Source organism: Peromyscus maniculatus, chromosome 9 (genome assembly GCF_049852395.1).
Source record: "Peromyscus maniculatus bairdii isolate BWxNUB_F1_BW_parent chromosome 9, HU_Pman_BW_mat_3.1, whole genome shotgun sequence".
Taxonomy (NCBI): domain Eukaryota; kingdom Metazoa; phylum Chordata; class Mammalia; order Rodentia; family Cricetidae; genus Peromyscus; species Peromyscus maniculatus.
In genome coordinates, this window is record NC_134860.1 from 25,196,320 (window position 1) to 25,223,393 (window position 27,074).

A 27,074-nucleotide genomic window follows, 5' to 3' on the forward strand; every position below is an offset into this window, starting at 1 on the left:
TTTCTGCAGAGATGACAATAAACGTGCAGTGTGCTCCGGAAATGTGCCCTCCACATCCCAAGCAACGTTTTTAGTGAACAGCGCCACCTCCCCCAACACCTTCTACTTTCAACTTCCCTTTAAGAAGCATTTTTTGAAAAGCAAAGATAATATGGAAATGAAGGCACCCCATCTGGAGTCCAGCAGCGCGGGAGAGCTGGGTGAGGGGCGAGGACCGCGGGGACTGAGCTCCTGGTCCTGAGCAAAGTCCTCCCAAAGGTCGCCAAGTTTCTTCTCTCCCCCCCGCCCCCGCCCCACTTTCCCAGCACCAGCCAGAACGCAGGAGGGGAGGGTGGCTTGCCGCGCCCAACCGAGGGACCCCGGTTCGAGACCAGCCGCGACGCGCGTGGGCGCCCACTCGGCTGCAGTCGCCGCGGCCCGGTGCCACCGCGGCGAGCGGCCGCGGGGCGGCGGTCCCTGGGAGCGGCGGGCGCGGGGCCCCGCGAGCGCGCGCAGCCCGGAGCTCACCTGGCGGCTGGCCGCGGCCTCCAGGGCGGCCTGTGGGCGCGGGCCGGGCCGGGCGGGACGGCGGGGGGCGCGGGCCGAGCCGCCGCCGGCCGCCCGCCCGCCCGCCCGCCTCGCCCTTCACCCGCCGGCCGCTCCGCGCCCCGGGAGAGCAGCGAGCGCGGGCAGCGCGGGTCCCGCGGCGGCGGCGGCGGCGCGGCGCGGCTCAGGAGTCGGAGAGGGCGGCCGCGGGCGCCGCCGCCTCCTCCTCCATGACTGTTTACCCGGCTGCATTGTGGGAGTTTGACCTCCGCCGCCAACCGCCGCCTCAGCTCGCGCCGCCGCCGCCGCCGCCGCGCACGCCATGGGAGCCGTGACTGACGGTGAGGCCGCCGCGGGGTGCGGGGACGCGGGGCAGCGCCGGGATCCCGGCCGGCGGGGGTGGGGGCTCCCGGGGCGGCGCGCGGCGGGGAGCGGCGCGGGGCCGCTGGCGGAGCCCGGGGGGCCCGGGAGATGCAGTGCGCCGAGGGGGCCGCCTGGGGGGCTTCGCAGGCCGGGCTGGGGCGGGCCCGCAGGCCGGGCGCTGGGCCCCCGGCAGCGCTGGAGCTCGGGGTGCGGTGGAGCGAGGACCCAGAGCTGGGCACTGCCTCCCAGAGGAGCAGGGGCGTGTGGAGGGCCGGCCGGGAAGTGTACCTGGGCGACCTGCAAGGTAAAGCGCCCGGCGGCATGAGGCCGGGCTCGGAGCGGCGGCTCGGACCGCGGCCGCCGAAGGAGGGCGGGGTGCGAGGGGGCTTCGGAGGCCGGGAGGAATTGGGGTGCTGGGCTGTGCACGGTTGTTGTCCCTGGACCGAGAGCTGACATAAGAGGACACCGGGGAAGTGGGCAGATGCGTTGGGCAGCTGGAGCGAGAACTGGCTCTGGTACCTACTTTGGTGGAAGGGTTTCTGTGGCTTGGGGCTGTTCCCAGTGGAGAAACTGAGGACAGCCACAGGCCCACATTTGAGGACTGGTGGAGGAAATGTCTAGGTGGGGACGAATAGAGGAATTTTACCCTTATTTCATTCCGGTTCCGTTTATTCAGTAGGCATGTACTTTACTTCCAGTCACTGCTTTACTTACGGTTTGCAGCCCAGAACCGACAGGCAAAGCCGTTTCCTCTACGTTTGCAGTTTGCTGTGGCTGTAAGCGTTCAATAGGCCTGGCTGGCGGGTGACGGGATGTTTATTGTGTGTGTCTCTGCCGCTGGCTCTTTCTGGGTCCGTCCCCCCTCCCCCTTCACCCCTTCCCCCGGGCAGCCCACCCTGCACGTGTGGGTCCTGGGGATTGAACTGAGGTTGTTGTACATCCGTTTCCACTGGTGACTGGAAAACTTGAAAAGACTTCCTTCCCCGCTTCCTTTGGAGGATAAATAGGCACATTAGGACAGAAATTACAAGTGACCAACCACTTGTACAAGTCCCAAAATGCTGAAAGAAATTAAACATGTCAGGTACTAATTAGCTAGAACTTAGAAAAAGTTAAGCACCATGATTTTTTTAAGGTCAGGGAAAGCCATTGGAAGGCTTTTTGATTTGGTTTGGTTTGGGGTTTGGATTTTTTGAGATAGGCTGGCCTGGAACTCAGAGATCCCCACCCCTCTGTTTCTGCCTCCTGAGTGCTGGGACTAAAGGTACTTGCCACCACATCAGGCCAAGTTCTAAGCATTAGTGTGATGTGATCAGATCTGCTTCTACTTAATTAATTGAAGTATTTGCGATGCTGAGGGCAGAACCCATGCTCCTATCTTTAGGAAAGTGGTTTACACCCTCATCCTGCTCTAAGTCCTCAGCCCCAGCTTTGCATTTAAAAAGCACAGGAGAAGGGGGTTGCTGAAATCACTCTCCCCTTCATTAACATTTACATAGTACTCGTAGCATGGGTCAGGCAGTGTTGTAATTATCCCCATTTTATAGATGAAGCTGGTACCCAAAGAAATTAAGAAGCTTGTTCAGAGTTGCAGTGGTCTAAGTTCCAGAACCTGAGCTTGTATATTAACTGAGAGTTGTGTGTGTGTGTGTGTGTGTGTGTGTGTGTGTGTGTGTGTGTGTTGCCTGCATGTATGCTTGTGTACCACATGAGTCTGGTGTCTGGAGTCCAGAAGAGTGTCCAGCCTTGTAGGGCTGAAAGTACATGGTTGTGAGCTGGTGTGGAGCTGGGAGTTGAACTCATATCCCTGGAAGAACAGCCAGTGCTCTTAACTGTTGAGGCATCTCTGCCCGGCCAGTGTGCTCTGATCGCAGCTCCTGCTGCAGTGGTGCTAGGAAGGTAATGGGGCCAGCACTCCAACTAAGGGAATTGAGTAAGTGAGCAGAGTCATGCGGAATGTCAGGACTGGTCGGATGTGGTGGGATGTCAAAGATGATCGAGCTCATGTATCTGACCCGCATGATTTTGCTCCAAAGGAGTGATGGATTTGTTGGGTGAGAGAAGGGAAGGAACAATGAGTTATAAATCTACAACTTCAGCCCCCTAATCCTTAGAGGGCACAGGAACCCCACTTTACAACTGCCGGCTTCTTTCTGGCCTTGTACCTAGCTTCTTTGAGCATCAGTTTTGTTCTCTGTAAATTAAGATACTAATAAAATCTGCCTCGGAGTGCTGTTTTGGAAATAATCAAACACATGCTATATGCAGTAAATAGCTCTCCATGCAGAAGTTACTTTCCTAGCCTCTTCTTCACTCCCCATGGAGAACTGTATCTGTACTGATTGTCCTCCCTGTCTTGTTTTGGGGGAAGAAAACTGAACTGAGTAAGTACTAAGTAAGCAGTCAACCAGTATGAAGTGCTAGGTACAGAAGGAAATTAGAGAGTGGGGAGGTCCTAGAAGATAGATATCAGGTGCGTTGTGTGTGTATGTGTGTGCTGGTTGGAGTGAACTAAGGCCCCTTTGCGTTGAGTAAGCTACATCCCCAGCACTGTCCTGTATCGATGAGGAAATGGGGTGAGGGGGTCCTGGGGGGTTAGTGACTTAGTAGGGCAGCTCGCTTCTGGTTTGGCCAACGGAAAACGAGTTAAGATATGTCACTGTTAATTTAAATTATTCTAACAGCTTATATGTTGTAGGTGATACTTTAAAGTGTGTTAAATTGTGTTAGAACCCTTTTTGTAGTAAAGAGAACATTAAGTAGATATTGATATCTAGAGCAACAGATGGGAAGTGAGAAAATAGGTAAGATGTGATTCTGTGTTTCATTTAATAGAGCTGTTTGACTTTAACAGCTTTCATAGACATATACATATTAAATTTAAAATGATTTTAAAATGCTCACAGACAATATGACAGAATAATGGAACTATACAATAATGTAATTGTATACACTTTCCAGTGAAGGCAAAGATGACACCGGTCATCTGTAAATGGACAATGACAGCACAGACTTTATGGGGTCACTTCAAGGATACAGTGTGATAATTCATGGAAGCACTTTGAAATTGAATGGCTGTTTATTAACTAAGCCAGTACACTTCTGGGTGAGCGGAGACGGATGGGAGTAAACATTGTAGAAGTGTTTGCTACTACAGCGTCCACTTCAAGTGATCCAGCGTTCAGCACCTTTGTTCACCAGTGCCAAGACATTCATCCTGCTTGCTCCATTGGCTGTGGACTGGTTCAACTAGTCAATCATTTCTTTTTAGCTAAGATAGTTTTTGAAACAGAATTGGAGTTTTATCCTTAAAGTATGCAGTTGACAATCCTCCTGCTTTAGCTTGCAATACTGGGATTGTAGGCATGGCTGGCTTAAAAATTGTTTAACTTAATTTTGGTTTTACCATCAACAGTTTGTTTAAACAGGACTTAAGTATCTCAGATGAGAGTCCAACTACCTTGGTTACTCATTCTGTCTCCCTTTATGTACAGTCTTAGTATTGTTGATCTTAAAAATCATCCTAATGATTTTAAACTCATGAAGGGTGGGGACAGGGGTTCTGACATGAGGAATGCAACAAATGGGCATATGTAATTCACCTTAATAACTCCTGAGTGGTGGTAATATAATGATAAATCTAGTAGGAATTTATGTAAACATTATCTTTGTATGATCATAGTTCCTCCTCATTTACTATCAGTAAAATAGTTTCTAAATTGCTTTTGCTTATTTGTTTTTATAGAATGGGCTCCAAGGCCTGGTGGGATTAGTACAAGCAACCAGATTACTTACAGAAAGCTTCAATCATGGTAATTTAGGAAGTGAAAATGTTTTAGGAGCCCAGAGGTGGTGGTGCACACCTTTCTTCGGCACTCTGGAGGTAGGCAGGCAGATCTCTGAGGCCGGCCTGGTTTGCCAGCCAGGACTACACACAGAGAAACCCTATTTCAAAAAAAAAAAGTTTTAGATATGTTCAGTATAGACCTAAACGATTAGGTGTTGCTAAAAATAAAAATGCTCATGCCATACGTGTTAAGAAACTAAGGAGAAGCTATTCTCAAGCCTTTCTTTGTTAGAGTATACGCTACAAGGCATATGTTGTAGCAGTAATTTTTGTCTAGTTCTCTAGGCAGTAACTGTCCATAAAACATTAAGAAAGGAATGCTGTGACCTTGCTGTAAGTTTGAGACAAGCAATCATGACTGGGCAAAATTTTGAATACATAGCATGTATCTACATAGATAAATAGCTGTATAACTGTCTTCATATACTCCTGTAAAGTTTTAGGACATTGAAAGTTGTGAGTTAAAAAAATTTTTTTTTCAATTTTATCCTGGCATGATCAGACACCGGACGGCCTGGGAATTGAACCCCGATCCTCTGGAACAGCAGTCAGTGATCTTAACCGCTGAGCCATCTATCTCCTCTGGGTTAAAATTTAACAAGAAAAGGATAGTGTGTTTTGGGCGTTTTCCTATGGACAAGCATTATTTTCTTTCACTTTTGTTTTCAAGATGCTTCTTACCAGTCCTACAAACTAGATAGTTTATTCTTAGTTTACAGAAGTTACAAGTTGATCTCATATGCAAACTTTAGGTACACAACTAAAACCATTGTCTCCAAGTTTCGACTTTTGGCCCAGAGCTTTAAAAAATGTGCTTCAAGAGGAATAGGGCTGAAGTGCAAGGAGGGTCTGAGCCTGCCTAGATAAGAAGCCTCTGCAGTGCCAGACTAGTTTTCCCACTCAGTCCCACCTGCTCAGTCCTAACCTGCCTTCCGAAACCTGTGATTCTCCTTTTAGGCCAAGTAGTTCCTAACTGCATGTGGCCTGCTAACCTCCTGACTAGCCTTCTTGCTTATGGGCTTTTCCCAGTTGCCTTGCTTCTGCCAGATAGCTCTGCCCATGCATCTACCAACAAATACCAGCCTCTCACAATGTAACCTGCATATTACCATTTGTATTGTTGGATTGCATTGTCTTCCTCATCTAGTCTCTACGGTTTTGATGTACCTATTCCCCCAACTCTGCTAGAGCTCACAGCTTTCTACCTACCTGTTGGGGAGGCATGAAATGGAAAGACTTTATTAAGCATTCTTTCTTGTAGAACAGAATAGCTCCCAGATTTTGAGTACTCTTCAGGTACTCAAATCAAACTATATGTTTCTCCATCTTCTAGTCTGTCCTCCATTTTTTTATTGGCCCCTCTCTTGATAACCCCCTTTATTTGTTCTTTTATATCATTCCAGGGTGTCTATGCAAATACATGCATATGTAAATATACTTCCATTTTTATTTGAATAACAGCATACTATACATTCTTTGTCTTGTATCTTAATTTATCTCTGTATCAAAAAGTACTTCCTCATTCTTTGTTTCCAGCTTAATAATACTCCATCCTGTTCTTATACCAAAGTTCAGCTTGTTCACCCACTTATAGACATTTGGGATGTTTTTCATTTATTATTAAAATGTTAACAGTGTGTAAATGACATTCTTTAGTTCAACTATATCTGATACTGCCTAATGAAACCTATATTAGAAATTTTGAGAAGTATTAATAAAGAGCCACTCAAATCCCACCCCGTCAGATTGCCCCCAACTCATCAGTAATGTGTACTCTTTTAGCTACCACAGCCACCTCAGTGTGTGTGTTGATGTGGATGATATTTCTGCACTGAGAGTGAAAGACTTCCTATCCTCAGAATTTACACTTACATCTTGTGTACAAGTTTTGCTCACACCTTTTGTACAAGTACTTGTTGCTATGACAATGAAAATAAGGGCCGCTAGTCTTTGTTAGTGTTTAACAGGAGCAGTGCTCTTTAGAAGGCCTCTGTATGCATCACAAACCCAATTTTAAAATACGGAAGTCAGGCTAGGCATGGCATCACTCCTTTTATTCCAACACTCCAGAGGCAGAGATTGAGTGACCTCTGTGAGTTCAAGACCTTGAGTGATCTCTGTGAGTTCAAGACCAGCCAAATGAGTTCCAGGGCAACCAAGACTACATAGAGAGAGAGACTCTGTCTAAAAAAAAAAAAAAAAAAGATCTTGAAGCCTATCATGGTACCTCACCTATAACTGCAATTAGGAGGCCAAGGCAGGAATGAGTTGCAGGCTGGCTGAACTACATACTTTCAGGGCAGCCTGAGCTGTGGAGGAAAGTCAAATTGGGTGGGGCTGTTGATTTGGTTTATTTGGCTTGTGAATGTTTTCCCAATTGGAGTACTGCATTCATATGTAAAGATGCATAGGTCTTAAAGTGTGCACCTGGGGTGACCACAACACATAGTTTAAATTGTTTTAGTTACTGGCTTAAGATATCAGTTGTGGTGGTAGCTCCTGTCTGTTTCCTATTGCATTTACGTTTGACATCCCAGGTCTCTAAAGTAGGAAGCCCCAGCATCCAGGAAGAAGGGAAGAATAGAGAGGAGAGAAAGCATCTGAACAGCACTGTTACCTCCAGATTCCTGAACAAAATGGTTGCTCCTCTTGTCCTATTTAAACAGTCAAAAAGTTGCCGTGCATGTTAGCACACACTTTTGAGATTTATTTTTTCATTCTTCATGTGTGTGCATGTGCATGAGCTTGTGCACTCGTGTGCTCATGAGTACAAGTGCTGGAGGAGTCAGGGAGTGATAGAGCCTTGGAGCTAGGGTGACAGGTGGTTGCAAACTGTCAGGCTTGAGTACTGAGAACTGAATGCTACTCCTCCAGAAGAGCAATACTCATTCTTAACCACTGAGCTCTCCAGTCCCAAGGTGGCCTTTACTACCAGCACTTGACAGAAGCAGACTGCTGTCTGTCATGTGCTGGGAGTTTGAGGCCAATAAGGTCTACATAGCAAGTTTCAGGAGAGCCAGGACTACAAAGTGAGACCTTGTCTCAAAATGTGTGTGCATATGTGTTTGTACGAGTTTGCACACGCAAGCACTTAAAGTCAAAAATGTATTATTCTGTATTTTAACCTCTTTTTTGGTTTTTCGAACAGAGTTTCTCTATGTAACAGTTCTGGCTGTCGTGGAACTCACTTTGTAGACCAGGCTGACCTTGAACTCACTAAGATCTGCCTGCCTCTGCCTCCTGAGTGCTAGAATTAAAGGCATGCGGCACCACTGCCAGACCATTTTAATCTTTTAAAGGACTATTATCTGGGTCTCTTCAAATAACATTGTTTGGTGATTAAAGCTTGAAAACTTTACTATTTTTGAGAAATAAAGTTAAATAATCAGATGAATCTGTAGCTTGAACAGCCTTTCAGAGAAACCCATTCTAAAAGTGTCTACCTAAGGATGTCCTACAGTGGGCCCATCTCCACTTCACCTGTGCTTACAAGTACTTGTGCCTACACACACAAGAGCTCTTGTCAAAGACTTTGCTGTTGATTCATGCAGGCTCTCCAGAAATTATTCATACTTTAAATTTGTATTCAAAATATAATGCATTTAGTTAAAAAGAAAATGAAAACCCAGAAAACAAACCAAAAAATAATAAAATGGTATCTAAGAAAATAATTTTCATTTCTGTAGTTCCCTTATCAGAAACAGTCATGAATGTCATCCATTACCAGTGAATCCTTCCAGAGATAATTTTTGCATGCATGCATACATGTCTGCACATACTTTTTTTTACATTTCCTTACACATTGGACAGCAGCATACTCTGCTTCTCTTTAATTATCTAAAGAGATTGTTTGGGTTTTGCATTTTCAGTCTTTGTACTAAACAACACTGCTAAAAACATCTTACATCTGTTGTGCATGATGGTGTACACCTATAACTCCAGCCTCTGCCAGAGGTTCACAATAAGCTGGGTAGCTGCAGAGATAGCTCCTATCTCAAAACCCAAAAGGAAAAAAAAATTCTATGCTTGTGGGGCAGAAGCTGTGTCCATTTCAAGCATTGTTGATTATATCCATGTCCCTGCGTGTTTAACAATGTGTGTAGGTACACTTTCCGAACATCTTGCCAATAGTTTTGTTACCAAGTTATGATATAGCTGGCATATAAGATCTGATATATGGAAATGATTTTTTTCCCATTTCCATTTGTCTTTCTGATTACGGCCCAGCATTATTTGGTCCCCGTAAGAACTCTAGCTCAGAAATACCACACAAGCTGGTGTGGACCCCAGTTTGTTCCGCCACCATTTGCATTACTTTTGTATTCTATTTTCTCTTTGCGCTAGGGCACAGATGAGACATGGAAGTCAGGTGTAGTGGCATACTCCTGTCATCCTGTCTGTCACATGGACGGCAGAGACTGCACAGTGAAGTCCAGGCCAGCCTGCCTGTGCTGCCTCAAACAAGAACATGACCTTTTTCTCTGACCTGTCCTCCCTTTTCTAACGTGATGCTGCACACTAGGAACCTCCCTGTCTGTTCTTCTGTCAGTGCCTCTCACTTAGAGATGCGTGCAGTCCTGGCTACCATTGGTTTGGACAGGTTTTTTCAAAAGTAGTTCTCTTGTCAGTTACTGGCTTAGCTTTTCTGTTGTACTGAAAATTTCAACAACCCATAGAATGCCAATTCTGGGGCAGAGTTTCACCTGTGACCTCATCCCTTAGAACAGTGCCAGACATGCCATAGACAATCACTTTTCTTTGAGGGAAAAAAAGACTTTTTTAATTGTGGCAAGATGCAAATAAATTTACCAATTTTACCTGCTTGCTTTTAAGTGTCAGCCCAGCTGGTGGCATTAAATATACTTGTATTTCAAATAATTTCCTTTAGAATGAGTGAATGAGTAGTGATACTGGTTGTCGAAAATTGCTCAGAACAAAATGTTGTTTTAATTCTCACTTATCCTTTTTTCCTCTAGACGAAGTCATACGGAAGCGTCTTCTGATTGATGGAGATGGTGCTGGGGATGATCGGAGAATTAATCTCCTTGTGAAAAGCTTCATTAAATGGTGCAACTCTGGATCCCAAGAGGAAGGGTACTTTTTCCACTGCTCTTTCTGTACCAGTGTCCTGGGGGAGTTTTATCAAGGCCGTGTTAAGTAGTTCTGTTCACCTTCTCTGGCCAGTGCAGCCACTTCTTGGTTGATCAAAAGCATTCTTTTATGTGCAGAAAGCTCAATAGTCAAAGAAGAAATAAAGATTAAACTCAGGCTTAATAGTTTGATTGCTTTTCACAAATCAATATTTGCTTAGTATCTCTAAGTGAAGGTTTCTCTTTTGTTAATAAATAAGTTAATAATATATAAGTTGCTGCAAAACGATTACGTATCAATTTTATGAAGTTTTTTTTTCTGCATTTACTTTCAGCTTAAATGACTGTATAGAGGAGGAAAGTTGTGAGGCCAGAATTCTGAAGAAAACTCCTAATCACAGTATTGTTAAGGGTGATTGAAATAGTTCAGACAGGTCACTTGGCCTGAGCCTGTATTGAGGAGAGCAGTTGTTTCATCTTGCCTTTGTAAGCAGAGCAGGGTGTAGGTTCAAGAACACCATAGCTGACAAAGCAAATAGCAAGGGCAGGTGTTCTAAGCAACTTTAATACAATAAATAATTGTCAGAACTTGGTTTCATTTAGATTACAGTTTTTTTTTATTCTCTTTCTTTTTCATTAGATATAGCCAGTACCAACGTATGCTGAGCACTCTGTCTCAATGTGAATTTTCAATGGGCAAAACTTTGCTGGTATATGATATGAATCTCAGAGAAATGGAAAATTATGAAAAAATATACAAAGAAATAGGTAAATAATCTTTCTTTGTATAATTGTATTTTTGTGGTTTGAAGGAAAAGCTGTCTGATAATATCTGCATTATAGTAAAACTGTCTAGGTAATTACAGTGGTAAGAAAGGATCTGGTAAATGGCCGCTGCCACAGTGTCAGGTATTAATAAAGGAGCACTATGTGTTGTAGAATGTCAGTGTCTGTTGTGGTACCTGTGGAACTTGTACTTAAAAGCACAGATTATTATAATTACCTTCTTAAAACTACCTTTTTGTATAGAATGTAGTATTGCGGGAGCACATGAAAAAATTGCTGAGTGTAAAAAGCAAATTCTTCAAGCAAAACGAATACGGAAAAATCGACAAGGTGAGAATGATTTGAAAGATTTTGTGCAGATATTTTATTCCCGAGTACAATTTCCATGAAGTTTTTAATATTGAAAAGTAAAATCTGCAGTGTGAATCAGTTTATAAACAATGACTCAATTGTATTTAATTCTTAAAACTCTGTTACTTAAAATAGAAAAGGCAAGGTATGCTGAAAAAGATTTCATTTTGCTAAGTTTATTGGTTGCCCAAGTATTTCCCAGACTTTTTTCCTATCTTCAGATCCTTTTTCCTAAGCAGTGCTATAGTTAATCCCCAAAGGTGAGCTCTGCAGCAGATTGAGGTGTTTATCTGCTAGTTTAATGAAGCTACTTTCTTTCTTTCTTTCTTTCTTTTTTTTTGTTTTTTGTTTTGTTTTTTCAGTTTTTCAAGACAAGGTTTCTCTGTGTAGTTTTGGTGCCTGTCCTGGATCTCACTCTGTAGACCAGGCTGGCCTCAAACTCACAGAGATCCACCTGGCTCTACCTCCCAAGTGCTGGGATTAAAGGTGTGTGCCACCACTGCCCAGCTGAAGCTACTTTCAAAAAATGGAAAAGAATTTAAACATTTTGTTAAGCACAAAGCAAGAACATTATCTACAAAATGACCTAGTAGAAAAGTTCAAGTTTAGGGGACAGAAAGTTGGCCCATTAGACAAAAGCACTTGCCACCACCTATGGCCACCTGAGTTTGAGCCCCGAGGTGCACGTGGTAGGAGAGAGCTGAGTCCCTCTGTGTCACACCATCTCACATACATAAATACACTGGAGTAAAGTAAAATAAATGGAAATGGTTTAAAGATAGACTAAAGTTTAGATTTACTCTAATCTCCTGTCTTTTAAAGTTAGAATCATCTTCATTTGGTTCATAAAATATTTGAAAATAATTTTAATTTTTTATATGTGTCTATGTACACATGAGTGCAGGTGCCAGAAGTGGCCATCTTATCTCTGGAGTTGAGGCAGTTGTGAGCTGCACATGAACTGAGAACTGAATTTGGGTGAAATAACAGTATATGCTGTTAACTGCTGAGCTGTCTTTCTAGCCTCAGAAATTATTTTTGATGGCAGGAACATTGATCCTCCCGTTATATAAGTTGGAAGAAGTAAAAATAAAGAGCAGCGTTTAAACTGTCCGTGGTGGTACATACTTGAAATCTCATCACTTGGCTAAGGCAAGAGGATTACAAATTCTAGATAAGTCTGGGTCTAGTGGAAACTTAATGACAGATAGATAGATAGATAGATAGATAGATAGATAGATAGATAGATAGATAGATAGACACACATACATACATACATACATACATACATACATACATAGATGGATGATAACCATAACTATGATAGCATTGTGAAAAACTAAATGGAAATAGAACATATTGTTAGTTATTTGGTGATGGTGAGGTTTTGTGGCTTAGATTCTTCATTTCTGTTTTATTTTATACTGAAAATATATTGTTTTATAATGCAAAAAGATTATTTAGAATAAAATCAGTTTTACTGAATTAATATGCTGTGTTCCAAAACAATGAGTTGCATGTTTTAGTGAGCTAATCAGTATTTTACCACCGTCACCACTACCCTCCCTTTTCTTTTCCTGAGACAGGGTTTGTCTGGGTAGCTCTGGCTGTCCTGGAACTCACTCTGTAGACCAGGCTGATCTCAAACTCAGAGATCCTCCTCTGTCTGCCTCCCATGTGCTAGGACTAGAGTTGTGCACCACCACTGGTCGGCTTTTAATCCCCCCTTTGAAGAAGTGGTTTTTGCATCTAGTTATAGGATTTGTGGTGAAGTTTCCGTGGTTAATTTATAGCAAGTATACAAATACAAAGCTATAGCAAATAGCTTACAAAATAACATCAATTCTAAGTGATTTAAAATGTTTGTGCAGTATTTGGACAAGTTTTAAAATTAATTTATAATTTTATAATAAAGGTTAGCAGAAGCTACATGATTTAATGTACAGATTTCAGTGGAGCATAAATAATAACATGAATTTTAAATCACTTCAGCTTCTGAAATTTCTAACATAAAAATGATCTAGATACTAGATCTTAGTGGTTTTCATCCTTTCTAACACTAACACTGTGACCCTTGTGTTTTGGTACCCCCAACCATAAATTTATTTCATTGCCATTCGTAACTGTAATTTTGCTAGTTATGAATTGTAGTGTAAAAATACCTGATATGCCACCCTCAAAGGGGTTGAGACCCATAGGTTGAGCATCACTGGTCTAAAAGGATGTATTTTCCTCGGTGTTTTTTCTGTTTGTTTGTTTGTTTGTTTGTTTGGGTGAGGGTGGTGAAAAACAGTTAATAACATCCTTTCCAAATCAGTCATTCAGTGGTGATACCAAGTTCATTTATACTACTTCCAACCTCTTATATTTTGTCACATGAATGGAAAACCAGAAGTGAGAGATGAAATCCCTGCTTGGAGCACTGTTAAGTCATGTATGATTGTGATCATGGTTGAATTAAGGGAATTGCCAGTGCTCTCCATCACCATCGCCTTTTATTTTATTTACTTATTTATTTATTAGTTTTTTGAGACAGGTTCTCTATGTAACATCCCTGGCTGTCCTGAAATGTGCTTTGTAGACCAGGCTAGCCTTGAACTAACATAGGTCCACTGGCCTCTGCCTCCCCTGTGCTTACGCCACCTCGCCTGGCTCATTATTATCATGTCTTTACTTAGGAAAGTGAATATTTTTCATTTATGCATTTTGTTTTGATTAATTTGGCAAATATTTTCATGTCTTTCAGAATATGATGCTTTGGCAAAAGTGATTCAGCATCATCCAGACAGGCATGAGACCTTAAAGTAAGTTGAGAGCATCATAGGGAGCTGCTTCTCCAGAACTGTTGAAGATCTACTCTGCACATTTCATTTTCAGAGAAGCACTCAGCATCCATCAGAAGGAAGGGCCGGTCATATTTTCAGTGTTACATATTCTTAGGCCGCTTGACTAGATCCTCGTCTCTCTCCAGTGTCACTAGCTCAGAGGAAATGGATATGCGTACTCTATTCTAGTGCTATAACAGAACACTGAATACCAGTACAAACTATGCTAGATACACATTTTTATAACAGCTCAAGACAAACAGTAAAAAAGACATTTAAAGAATTTCAGTTTATGAAACATATGCATCTCATTTATGAAAATTAGAAACTCTCTCTCAAATGTTATGTGCTAATACTGTATATTATTTAGAGATATAAATAGATGTATCTAAAAGAAATTACAATGATACTTGGGGTATCTGAGTGGGAAGTAGAGCAGAGAAATAGGTGTGAGACAGAAAAGACTGGGAGTCAGGTTCATGGCTGAGTTCGTCTTTCTTTACCAAAATAAAAACTGAAGTTGGTGTGCAAAATATATCTGTTCATGGGTTTTATTCTATATAACTATATTTTTATGTCATATTAAAATTTGTATCTAAAAGTATAGTTGTAATAAATACAGTACAGTTTAGGAGATCAGAAATCATTCTCAGTTTCTAAAATCTTACCACAGGAGTTAGACTCCTTATTCTTTTCGTTTTCACTTTTACGTGTTATGGATGCTGTGTCTGCATGCGTGTCTATGAACCACTTGCATGCCTGGTGTCCGTAGTGGCCAAAAGAGGGTGTCAGATCCCTGTGACTAGAATTACAGACAGTTGTGAACCACCATGTCGGTGCTGAGAGTAGAACCTGGGTCCTCTAAAAGAGAAGCAGGCGCTCTAACTGCTGAGTCATCTCTCAAAACCCTTTTCTTTTCAGAGTATTATTTAGTGGCCCAAATAGTATATAAGTTCTCTTCCCTTAAGTAGCAAAATATAACATTGTGTTGTTGTTTCCCCCACAGGGAGCTAGAGGCTCTGGGCAAAGAATTGGAGCATCTCTCACATATTAAAGAAAGTGTTGAAGATAAGGTATTTGAATATATCCATTATCGTGTGAGTGTGTGTGAGTGTGTGAGTGTGTGTGTGTGTGTGTGTGTGTGTGTGTGTGTGTGTAAACCAACTTATATAAGTTGTTTCCTTCTTAACACAGCTGGAATTGAGACGGAAACAATTCCATGTTCTTCTTAGTACCATCCACGAACTTCAACAAACATTGGAGAGTAAGTAAAAAACCATTTCAAAATTATTTCCTATGAAGATTTTAAATGATCAGGGTATGTGTCTTTAGAATACTTTGCCTAAAGAGTCTTCCTCCAGAGTCTAGTGGTATAGCTGGATGGCGTTAGAAAACGCTCCTTTGTCAACCTTCTGGATGCATGCAGAAGAGCGGTAACGTTGTAGTCTGTGCTTTGCATACGTGTCTAGTAGTAAGAAAACCTAAGGGGTGATGGGGAGTGTTTCCTGGCCAAGGTACTGCAAGTCATCAGTATGTTAGACTGCCTACGTGGCTAGCAAGTAGGGTACGCCAAGATTTTTGAAGACTTGATCTTTCTTGTGACTATAACCAACTGGAATTTTCTGTGTTCCCTGATGTCTGATTATTTTCTTAAAAAAATCAGGCTAAGACCTAGATTTTGGTTGGTTTGTTTTTAATGGAATTTATCACACAAATTTTATATCCTCAGTAATAAGTAAGAATAACTGAATCAGCCTTTTAAAACGGTATCACAATTGTGTGTGTGTGTTTTGGGGAGAGGGTTGCACACATAGCTGTGGCGTGGGTGTAGAGGAGAGGACAGTGTAGAAGTGAGTTCTCCTCTTCCCTTGTGGGTCCCAGGAGCTGCCCGAGTCCTAGGCTCAGCAGGGCAGGTGTGCCTGCCATTACTGTTGAGCCGTTCACAGCCTCGCTTGTCACTCGCCGTCTTTGCTTTAAATGTAGCTGCTAATGCGAAATACAACTGTGCATGCGTGCACTGGGCATAAAATCTAGGCAACATTGAATGAGGGTTTGTATCTTCTTACAGATGATGACAAACTGTCAGAGGTGGATGAAGCTCAAGAAAGTACCATGGAAGCAGACCCTAAACCATAGACATCAACAGGCTGACTGTCGCCATTGGCAGGGTGGTGGAAAGCCGCACGGCTTACTGGGCTCAGCTTGTTGTCGTTGTGAGATACTTCAGCTTTGTGAAATGCTTTGCTTTTCAATATTAACTCATGTCTCACTCATATTTCTTCACACAAAGGGAATGTGTTTGGTGTATGTGTATTTTTTAAATGCATTTTTATCATTCAAGGTAGAGTTCAACATCTGAAAATATTTAATAAAATGTCTCAAGCTGGATCATTGTGCTTATTTAAAACTAGGTAGCTAGTAACAGTTGCCTTATAAAATCAGCCGGGGACTCTAAGATTGCATCTGGGATACACATGAGGAACCACTTTTGGAAATGTAGTCCTTGAGCAGGCTTTAGGGGGCCATAATCAATACGTGTGCTATGTGTTCGTTGACACACTGTTGGGACAGTTTACACACTGTTGGGAATTGCTGGTGTATGAGATCAATCCATCTGCATTGCTTTTCTGCTTATTTTTCTGTTAGTGCTTGAGAAATGTGGTTAGTAATGTCTCCTCTCCACCCTGTTGTTCTTCAGGAGTCATTTTTAAAGTACTTATTGTTGTGCCTGTGTGCACGATACATACGTTCACGTGCTGGTGTGGGGGGAGTGCACTGCTGGAGCATAAGTCAGGTTCAGAGGTTGGCCTCGGCTCTTGCTGCTTGTCTTCCACCTTGTTGAGGCAGCCTCTGTTGGCTCCTGGGCTGTGCACTTGGGTCTCAGAAGCAGCAGCAGGTGCATGGGAAGCATGCACTCCTCAGCTTGAACTTCCTGGTGGTTCTCTTGGAAAGCCTTTGGAACTGCTTCGAAGACTGAAGGATCTCAGCCCCTAGAAACTCACAGTGCTGAAGCTCAGCATGTCTTTGGGCCAGAAGCTTCATGGATTTGTCAGTCACTCTTTCTATGAGGTCATCCACCTATGATGGACACAAAGAAAGGAAACCGCTAGAAGCAAAGGCAAGGTTGTTTTCCCAAGAGTGCCAAAGTAGTATTCTAATCAGCTCATAGCAAACAGAGCTTGAAAACGGATTTACACACAGGGGTTAAGGCGACCTCATTCCTTACCAAGCCTGTGTGTGCCTCATTTTAATGGAATTCTCTTAATATTTATTAGACACTCAGTGTCATCCCAGGTCCCCTTAACACTCCCTTAGCCACTCTCAGAAGCCCCCCACTGGCAGTATTTCTTAATGGTGAGTGTTAATTATGTCCTGCTCCATGCTGTCTTACAGGGCAAGCGGTTGAGTTAAGCCTGCTCTCTGGTGCCTCTGAAACAGAAAAGAAGTCTTTGCCTGCATTTGAAGTTTTCCCACTGTCAGGTCTGGTTTCTGGAGGATGTCTTCCATGCTCTGTTTCTTCTTTTTAAGTGCTGGAAAGTGTAGTCTCTTTTTTGATGAATATGGTACCTATTGTCAAAATGCAAAACATCCCATTAGGAAATAACTGTCAGTTCTACACTGGCAATCAGCATGCACCCTCGGACGTTCTATCACAAAGTGGTTGTGTGCCAGGTAACACAGAGGTGTATTCATATTCTCTGTGCCCCATATCTTTCTTTTGTGCCCAGAGCTCTCTTTGAAGAGTTCTGCGGGGTGCAAAGAAATGAGACTGGTGGGCCCCGGAAGGATAGACAGTGTCAGGAAAAAAGCAGGTCATCGGAAAAGACAAGAAGAGTTGGCTCTGGCTGCTAAGCACAGGGAGTGCTGGGCTGGTGTGGGCCAGTGCACAGAGAGCTCATTACATTGCATCCAATTGTTCCTTGGCTCTCATGTCTCTCAGTCTCCTTATTTTCATGGCAGTCCAGACATAAAGAAGCCCTGGATTCTTCTGCCTAGGCCGGGCATATTTTCCTTGTCCCTGACTTCCTATTACAAGTGCCTATGGGAAACCATTCCTGGATGCTGAGACTTGCTGGCTGCATTCTCCATTCCCTTGTGCATGACAATCAGCTGCACAGAGAGCAGATTGTGGGGTCACATTTAGGTCCTACCCTTTGAAAGAAAGATGTGCAGAACCTGCCAGCTTGCCCATACTGAACTTTCCCAGATCCATCTAAAAAGCCCATTAGAGAAGCTTGGGGTTTTGTTTTCTCCGTCGCTGTGTAGGCCCAGGCTAGCCTAGAACTCACCCTGTACCCCAGTCTGGCCTCAATTCAAGACCCTCTGCCTTTGTCTCCTGAGTGTACCACTCTGTCATGCTAAAATCCCACTCTTCTCATACCCAACTAATTTTTTTCTACTACTCATCATCTATCTTAATTGGTGGTTACTAAGTATTCCTGTGCTTGCTCAGGATGACTGTTGCAAAGTTGGGTGCTGAGGAAGGTTTTGTAAACCAGGATGAATGAGGAGGCGTGGCCCAGAGAGAACAGGCCTTCTGTGGAGGACACCTCTTTGCAATCCCTTCTAGTTTCCCTAAGGCATTGTGTTTCTGAAGCTTCCAATTTTTCAAAAGTTGGAAACCTGCATTTTTATTTGAAATGTCCTGCTTTTGCAATTTGGACAAGTAATTCATACATAATTTGGGGAGCATTGTAAGAGCTAGCTTGTATAGCAGTTGACAGCCCCTGATTTAATATCTTTTGGTATGCAGGAATCCTTAATTATAGCTAGCATTTTCCATCCTCTCATCAGTGCCATTTATACCCTGAGAAGACCGTGTCGTAAATAATGATCTTACTGTCCTGAAGTTTAGATTGTTGTTGCCTTTCCCAGTTAGCTCTGTAGCTCACCAGGAGTTGGACTGGTCTATGGGATGAGACTAGGGGATCAAGTTTCACTTTTCCTGTATGCATATCCATTTGACCCCCTGCCATTCTACAAGATTGTCCTTACCCACTGCTCTACAGTATTTGGTAAGTTCACCCTCTTTTGGACTGTAATTTCCATAAAAGCAAGACAACGTCCATCAGCTCTTCCCCGTAGTCCCCAAACCAGAGGTTGCCTAGAATAGAGTAGAAGCACAATGGTTGCCTGGCAACCCTACAGCAGAACTCAAAATTGCTTTTATGCATGGACAGTGATAGTCTAGAGTACTGCTGGTCGGAAACTTCTGCCCTTCTGGAAGGGTGGAAATGTTTGTGCTTTTCAGTACAAAAAGACACAAGCTACATGCAGTTTTGAGCACTTAAGTAGCTAGTCATTTTTTTTGGGGGGGGGGGCGGGGGAGTGTTGTTTGAGACAGTATAGACAGCTGTCCTGCTCTGTGGACCATGCTGGCCTCCAATTCAAGATCTGCCAGCCTTTGCCTCCTTAGTGCTGAGATTAAAGCCATGTGCCACTGCCACCCAGCCTGAGAAAGTACACATTTAATTCCATCTAATTTAAGTTAATATAGTCATAGGTAGCTATGTACACAGTATTTAAGAATGTGGTTCGGGAGGGGGAGGAAGCTGGCTCATCAGTAGAAGACATGCTTGTTAGGTGTGAGGCCTGAATTCAATTCCCAGAACCATGATAAAAGAAAAGAATGAGAGAGAAAATATGAATAAGAATCCTCAGCCTTTATTGGAAATCTGATTTTCCCACTCATTTTTACAAATTAGCAAACTCCTAGAGTTATCCCTAAAAAAAGGTATTACTACCTTACAGAATTGTAATGATTTTCTGTGTTGAAAATTTTAAGCACTTAGAACAGCCTGGACCTGAGTGCCAGTGTTAAATAAGTGGTTATTATAATGATAATAGTTCAGGGTTCTGTTTTTAAAATAGTCTAAACAACTAGGAAGGGAGATACCCACAGTCTGCTACTCAGGAAACTGAGGCAGGGGGGTTGTTGGATTTGGAGAATTTGAAACCAGCTAGAGCAACAAAATGAGATCCTGTCTCAAACCATCTAAACAACAACAACAAAAAACGAAACCAAGCTGGTTGTGGTGGCACATACCTTCAACCCCAGCACTCAGAAGGCAAAAGGCAGACAGATCTCTTAAGTTTGAGACCAGCCAGGACTGTAGAGTGAGAGTCTAGAAGTAAATAATAACTTTATAAAAAGCTGGATCAGCAGCTGAAGGTACCACCAAGCCTGAGGACCTGAGTTAGAGCTCCCAAGACCTACATGGTGAAGGAGAGAGCCAACCAAGGCAAGCTGTTCTCAGGCCTCCACACACATATTGTGGTCTGTGCACCCCTCCCCTCACAGAATAAACAAACGCAGTAAAAATAAAATAAAGGCATCTTTGGTTTAGACTCAAGATTGCCTACAAAGTTTATACTTGAAAATCAAGCCACTAAGATACAAAATCAATAAATATATCACAGGGACTTGGGGGGATAGTTCAGTAGGTAAAGTGCTTGCTTGCTGTGTATATATGAGGCCCAGAACTCAATCCTGAGAACCCAAGTTTAAAAAAAAATCCAAGCATGGTGGTGCACTCTCATAATCCCAGCTCTGGGAAAACAGACACAGGCAGGTATCTGAGGCTTGGTGGCCAGACATCCTTGACTAATCTCTGTGCTCAGACCAAATCTCAGAGCAAAATGAACAGTTTCTGAAGTGAACAGCAGAGGTTGTCCTCTGGCTCCCAGGTGCACACATGCATATGCACACCAACATGTTAGAGCATTCCATATATGGAAAAAAACAAACAAAACAAAAAAACCCTCAATGCTTTAAGTTTACAAATTTGAATTTATTCTAGGCTACATTCAGTTTGTCTGCAGGCTGGACATACCTGGATCATCTAGCCATGATAATGTCTTATGTTGTAAATGTAGCCATTTGAATTAATTCACTTTTGATTTTAGATTAAAATTAAATAATACTAATTCAGTTACTTACTGACACTAGCCACATTTCACTCTCAAACGGTATATGTGATGAATAGCTACTTTATCAGATGAATGATGATGCCTTTTTGAAGTTGTTGGGCAACACCACCCTCCATATAGCATCTGGATCGACCAGATTCCTAGTGTGTGACTTCAACTTTTGAGCAATTCAATGAGTCTGCAACAAAGCTCCAGACTAATGTAGGCCAAGCTGTGGAAAGGGGCTGAACAGTTGAGTCAGAAGTAAAAAAATCTGATATGGAAAAATACCTTCCTTATGCCTTAAATTCTTGGTTGGAGGACACAAACAGCAGATGTACGGGGTTACAGTGGGCGAGTGAAGCTAAAAGAGGACTTGGTTTTTGGCAAGCTCCAGAGAAACCGATTTATGTAGGTCTTTCATGGCAAATGAAGCTAGCACCTTACCTTCTGCAGCCCTGAAGGAAGGGAAGTCACAGATAACCGCTTGGTGGTTCTTCTTGCTCGGAGGAGCCGGGTTCCTGTGGTTACCTCTTCTGCCTCTGCTTCTACAACATCAAGCTGTATAGTTGCTTGAAGAGGAGAAGGAAGAAGAAAGAACATATGAGGATAGCAATTGCAAACATGGTCTTGTGGGAAAATGCAGTGATGTGCTGCTATACTGCCTTGGAAACTTTTCTGGTGTTAGACTGCTTACTGCACACGGTTGCCTCTCAGTGGTCATAGTCCCGCCACGGTGATGACCTCTTCTGGACGCTTCACTTTGCCCTGTGTGGTTTTCACTTTGGCCGTGATGGAGTTAGGAAAAGGGACCTTCAACTAGGAGAGTTAAATTAGTGTAACGAAGCAAGTTTTACTTGTTCTCCAGAAATGCAGCCAAGACTCAGTCACTCACATGCCATCAAAATGGATGACCCATGTCTAGGAGCCTTTTCTGAAACATTTTTAAAGGGATTTTTTCATGTTTATAAGATTTTATGTTTTTCTTTTTTTTTTTTTTTAAGTGTTTTATGTTTTGCCTGAATGTATGCAAGTACACCAAATGTGTAGTGCCTACAGAGACCAGAAAATGGTATCAGATTCCCGTGTGGGTACTAAGAACTGCTTTGCAAAACAGCAAATGCTGAACCATCTCGCTAGTTCCAACTGGGAGCATTCTTAATTATTTTCTTCTGTGAAGTCAAACTCAACTCAGTGGACATTGTAAAGGCAAATTTACAATGCTACCATAGGGCCAGTGAGAAAGACTGAGTTCAATCCCCAGGATTGAATCCCCATGGTTGAAAGAGAGAACCAGCTCCCACAAGTTGTCCTCTGACCTCCACATGAAAACTTACACACACACACACACACACACACACACACACACACACACACACACACACATTTCTAAAAGATTTATTTTAGTGTGGGTATGGATATATGCGCTCATAGAGGTCAGAGAAGGCATCATATCTGCTGGGCTGCAGCTACAGGCAGTTGAGAGCCTACCAACATAAGTGTTGGAAACTGGCTCATAAACCATGGAACCATCTTTCTAGTTCCACAATGAATAGGGGCTGCAAAGGGGGCTCAGTGGTTAGAAACACTGTCTCTTCTTCCAGAGGATTTGGGTTCAATTCCCAGAACCCACATGGCAGCTCATAACCATCTCTGGTTCCGGGGGATCTGATGCCCTCTTCTGGTCTCTGCAGGTACCAGGCACACACACAGTGTACTGACATATATGCAAGCAAAACATCCATATGCATAAAATAAAATACATAAATATAAAAATGTAATAAAATAATAAAGTTATACCATGCGACTCCTAGGTAAGATGGCCAACTAGGACCTGTATCGGTGTGACTTGGTGAAAGAGGATAGCTGGAATATGAAACTGGATTAAGAAATCCACAAAAAGACAGCCAAAAGTGCACTGAAAATGACTGGTAATATACCAAAAAGGACTAAGTCGAGCTGAACACAGGCTCCAGCTCCAGATGCCCACTGGGAGAGAGGGAGGGAAGCAGAAGTGTCATTCAAAAGCTAACCTGGGCAATCCTGCTGAACGGAGATGGGCAGTCCTCCTCAAGACAGGCCTGCAGCCTCTCAAGCAGAAAAACATAGGTTTTGTTGAGACAGGTTTCCTTTATCAACAAGTGAGCAGTTGAGTGAGAGGAATTCTATTTTTTCCCCACTCTGTCTGATTCCAAGGAATCATTGTTTAAAATTGAATTACCCTGGGGCTCTGAGAAGAGCCTAAACTTAACCTCCACATTCTCAAGAATTAGAAGTAACCCTGGGAGGCAGTTGTGGAGAGCAGGAGGACAAGATGTTGACAAACTGAAAAGCCGAGTAATCTGAGCAGAGAGCTTGGCTCAGGCAGTGCAGTTAACAGGGAAAGGTAGTCAATCCCCAGTGGTAGCCCTGAACCCACAGTCAGCAGGCAGATCAAGTTCTGGACCCACATATCTGCCATACTCAACATTTAAACCCAGCTTAAGATATATGAGACCCTGTCTCAAAAGTAAATAAATAGACAAAAATTTAAAAATCACTAGCTGATTGGTTATAAACCAATAACAAAATTTCCAAAGAAGAAATGAAGGAAAAATTCCCATTCACAATTGCTTCAAATGAATGAACAGACAACAAAACCAACAATTAATATCTATGAGTTAAACTGAGTGAAAGATTTCTACAGTAAAAGCCTTCAAACACTAAAGAATGGATGGAAGAATTTACTTTCCACACTGGAATAGGATTCTCCAGGGCAGCAGTTCTCAACCTGTGGGTCATGACCCCATCAGATATCCTGCATATCAGATATTCACATTTCAATTCATAACAGTAGTAAAATTACAGTTATGAGGGAAGGAGCAATGAAATAATTTTATGGTGGGGGGTTACTACAACATGAGGAACTGTATTAAAGGGTTGAGTATTAGGAAGGTTGAGGACCACTGCTCTAGAAAAACAGAACTGATAGAATAATATAGACAGGGGTGAGGGTTTTATTAGTGTCTCACAGGGTGTGGTCCAGCTAGTCCAGCACTGACTGTCCACCAACAGAAAGTCGAAGAATCTGGTTGTTCTGTCCACAAGGCTGAATGTCTCAGCTAGTCTTTAAGTGTACACTAGAATCCTGAAGACAGACTAATGCCAGTGAAGGAATGGACTTGCCAGCCATAGTAAGAGAGGAGGTAAAGAGAGAAAAGGGGGAGGGGGAGGGAGTTTCCTTCTTAGGTCTTTTATATAGGCTACCACAAGAAGGTATGGCCCAGATTAAAGGTGCATCTTCCCACCTCAAAAGATTCAGATTCAAAGGGGGTCTTCCCACTTCAAATGATTTAATTAAGAAGAAACTTCTTACAGGAGCACCCAGCTACTTGGGTTTTAGTTCATTTCAGAGGTAGTTAAGTTGACAATCAAGAATAACCATCACACAGGCTTATGAATTTTTAGAATTAATATTCTGAAAATGCACCTATTACCAAAAATCATCTATAGATTCAACAAAATTTCGACCAAAATTCTGATTGCATTCTTCACAGAGAGGGCAAAACCATCCCATAATTCATATGGAAGCACAAATAACTCCAAGTAGCATAGCTGAGCAGGAAGAGAGAGCCAGAGTCATCCCAATGCCTGTCTCAATCTTCACTACAGAGCCATAGTGACAAAACCAGTGTAGCACTGGCACGCACGCGCACACACACACACACACACACACACACACACACACACACACACACACACACACGGAGGATCAGAAATGCACGCGCGTAACTATAGCCACCTAACATTTAACGAAAGTGTCAAAAACAACCACCCCCAAACCAGCAAGCCTCATCAACAAAACTGGATATCTACATTCAAAACAATGAAACTGAATCTGTAGCTCTCCCCATACACAACAAAACAGTTCAAAGTTCACGTAAGATCCCAAACCCTGAAACTGTGGCAGGAAAACGTGTGTAAAACATTTCAAGCTATTGGCATAGAGAAGGTCTTCCTGAATACAACTCTGATAGTGTGGGAGAATAATACAAAAACTGTCAAATGAGTTTGCATGACATTAAAAGGTTTAATTAAAATTAATGAGGATGGAATAGAAACTCGCTTAGTACAAGGACAAAATCATCAGTAACACAAAGCAAGAGAGTACCAGCCACTTCACCCCAAGCTAAAACACATGCTTCTAACTAAACAATACGTGGTCAGGGTTTGAGTACCATGCTTGTCTGGCTGGAGACTAACAAGCATGAGAGACTATCAGCTCCTAGGCAAGAAGTAGAACTGAGGCTGAGAGCCACAAGTTGGCTTTCCAAATCTGACAATTATTTAAAAAATGTGTGAAGGTCATCTTTTGAGAGAGAGAATCATTTAAAAGCTTCTCATTTTGATTTATATCTTTATAAAAAAAAAAAAAACACACTGCCCATCTGATTTGACAACACTGAGCAACATTCCCAACTTTAGTGGTAAAATCATTAAGTAGCACTTTCTGTAGATGACTGGCCATGCACAGACGTTCACTTAGCTTCATCAAACTTCTACGCTTGGTTCTTTGCTGTGCCCCTCAATATTCCATTGCTCCTTATTTCTGTTGACTGTAAGAAGTTAAGACAGTGAGTACATCCTTAGACTATGAAATCTGTGGTACCACTTCTCTATATTTTTTAAATGGGCATGTGTTTTAATTTAACTGATGCTAATTTTTATCCAGAGCAAATTTGTTGAACACTTACTCCTTTGTGCTGTGCATATATGAATTTCTTCCCATATCCATTAGTTGAATTGACTTAAGATGAGATTAACAAAAAATGGCCTGTGAGGTAGGTAGCTCATGGCTTATATCTGTAAATAAACTTTCATTGGAACACTGTCGTGTGTGTGTGTGTGTGTGTGTGTGTAGATGTTACAGTGAAACCATTTCATTATAAGGTAACCACAAAAGAAGGATCTTTTTTCCTTGGTAGGCAAAACAAAAGTGTTTTCAATTGAAAACCAGCATCATAAATACCATTAAAATGGATGTGGCATAAAAATAAATCTAGGGCTAGGAAGAGAGCTGTCTGTAAAATGCTTGCTGTACAAGTGTGAGGATGCCAGTTCAGGCCCCACAGCCCTTGTGAAAAATACAGAGAGGCTCAAACACGTGCATCTCTGTGGCTCTGCCACCAGCCACCCTAGCTTCAGTGAGCCCCTGTCTCAAAATAGAAAGCAGTACATGGCACTTGAAGAGAATTCTTAGCAGAAAGACTGAATATCCCAACCAAGATGAGAATAGTGCATTGATTAGCAGAGATTTCTGATGCAGCTCAGTGGTAGAGACTTGCGTTCTCTGTATCCTGATGGACTTTTCCAGTAACGTGATAGGATATTTTCTCTGAGCCCACCAACATTATGTTACAGGTGGGGGGACTCATCCCCCTCTCCCCGCCCCCACACAGGGATTACTGGAAGTTAATGGTTGCTGGGAGATTGGAGTGTCATTTTCTTCAAAGGCATAGCCACTAATACATTGTCCAAATAAACTTCCACCCATGCTCATGCAAACAACCCTAGTCTGTCTGTCTGTCTGTCTGTCTGTCTGTCTGTCTCTCTCTCTCTCTCTCTCTCTCTCTCTCTCTCACACACACACACACACACACACACACACACACACACACACACAGACATGAAAATAGGAAGGGAGCTTGTGGGAAGTGGGGAAGGGGTTTCAGCAGGAGAGAAGTAGTGATGAAAGAGGATGTGGGGTAAAGCAATCACCCCAAACATAAGCATTCGATGAAGTTGTCAAAGAATAAAAATAAATAAGTAGGTTTTTAAATTATATAAATGATGGGTCTGGACAGATGTCTCAGTGATTAAAGGCACCGGCTGCCTTTCAGAGGACCTGAGTTCAATTCTCAGCACACATATGATAGCTCACAACTATCTCTAAGTCAGATAACTGCAGATTTGATGCCCTCTTTTGGTCTCTGTGGAGCATCCAGCAAGCATGTGGAACACAGACATATGCAGGCAAAATAAAATATATGCATAAAATTTAAAAATATATAAACAAAATCAAGCCTCCTTTATGTGTTGCCAAATTATAGATTTCATTCCCCCAATTCTCCATGCAGCCTCTGCTGTTGGAACTGGCCATTTGGAAGGCTGTGTTGTACTTCCTATAGATGGAAAACAAGAATCCCACCATAGTTTCATTTTCTAGTGTATGTGTGTGTGTGTGTGTATGTCCACACTTGTGCACATGTGTGCATGTACATTCAAATTAAAAGTGAGTTTAGAAGCAGGGCAGTGGTGATCAGGCCTTTAATTCCAGCAGACAGATCTCCGTGAGTTCCAGGCCTGCTTACAGAGCAAGTTCCAGAATAGCCAGGTCTA

The 27,074-nt window shown here is 42.6% G+C and overlaps 4 protein-coding genes across 15 annotated transcripts in view; 2 read left to right on the plus strand and 2 right to left on the minus strand.

Annotated features, from left to right (window-relative positions):
- Window positions 1-639, minus strand: part of Atxn7 (ataxin 7) — a 171,056-nt gene extending 170,417 nt beyond the window's left edge. For all 7 annotated transcript variants that reach the window (XM_076544489.1, XM_076544486.1, XM_076544488.1 and 4 more), the window contains exon 1: window positions 508-639. The gene's annotated coding sequence lies outside the window, so the exon portion shown is untranslated. The remainder of the gene's footprint in view (window positions 1-507) is intronic.
- Window positions 1-16,175, plus strand: Thoc7 (THO complex subunit 7). 5 transcript variants are annotated; one of them, XM_015993999.2, is made up of 8 exons: window positions 1-200; window positions 9,712-9,829; window positions 10,466-10,593; window positions 10,855-10,941; window positions 13,709-13,766; window positions 14,794-14,860; window positions 14,982-15,051; window positions 15,856-16,175. In XM_015993999.2, exons 1-8 carry the CDS (start codon window positions 152-154, stop codon window positions 15,921-15,923), a joined length of 645 nt encoding a protein of 214 aa, XP_015849485.1. In that variant the 5' UTR covers window positions 1-151; the 3' UTR covers window positions 15,924-16,175. The 5 variants fall into 5 exon arrangements, with proteins under 5 accessions (XP_015849485.1, XP_076400610.1, XP_076400611.1 ...); XM_076544495.1 differs by lacking the exon at window positions 1-200 and adding an exon at window positions 727-866; XM_006975088.4 differs by lacking the exon at window positions 1-200 and adding an exon at window positions 982-1,192.
- C9H3orf49 (chromosome 9 C3orf49 homolog) overlaps window positions 15,441-27,074 on the minus strand; it is a 15,472-nt gene continuing 3,838 nt past the window's right edge. The window contains exons 3-5 of one of the 2 annotated variants that reach the window (XM_076544493.1): window positions 21,144-21,268; window positions 17,241-17,354; window positions 15,441-16,865 (exon numbers count right to left, since the gene is read on the minus strand). In XM_076544493.1, the coding sequence (XP_076400608.1) occupies window positions 16,668-16,865; window positions 17,241-17,354; window positions 21,144-21,268 (437 nt within the window). In that variant the 3' untranslated portion in view covers window positions 15,441-16,667. The other variant, XR_013042230.1, reaches the window with a different exon arrangement.
- LOC107401016 (cadherin-related family member 3) overlaps window positions 16,548-27,074 on the plus strand; it is a 112,188-nt gene continuing 101,661 nt past the window's right edge. The window contains exons 1-2 of the mRNA XM_042284257.2: window positions 16,548-16,905; window positions 17,181-17,267. The gene's annotated coding sequence lies outside the window, so the exon portion shown is untranslated. The remainder of the gene's footprint in view (window positions 16,906-17,180; window positions 17,268-27,074) is intronic.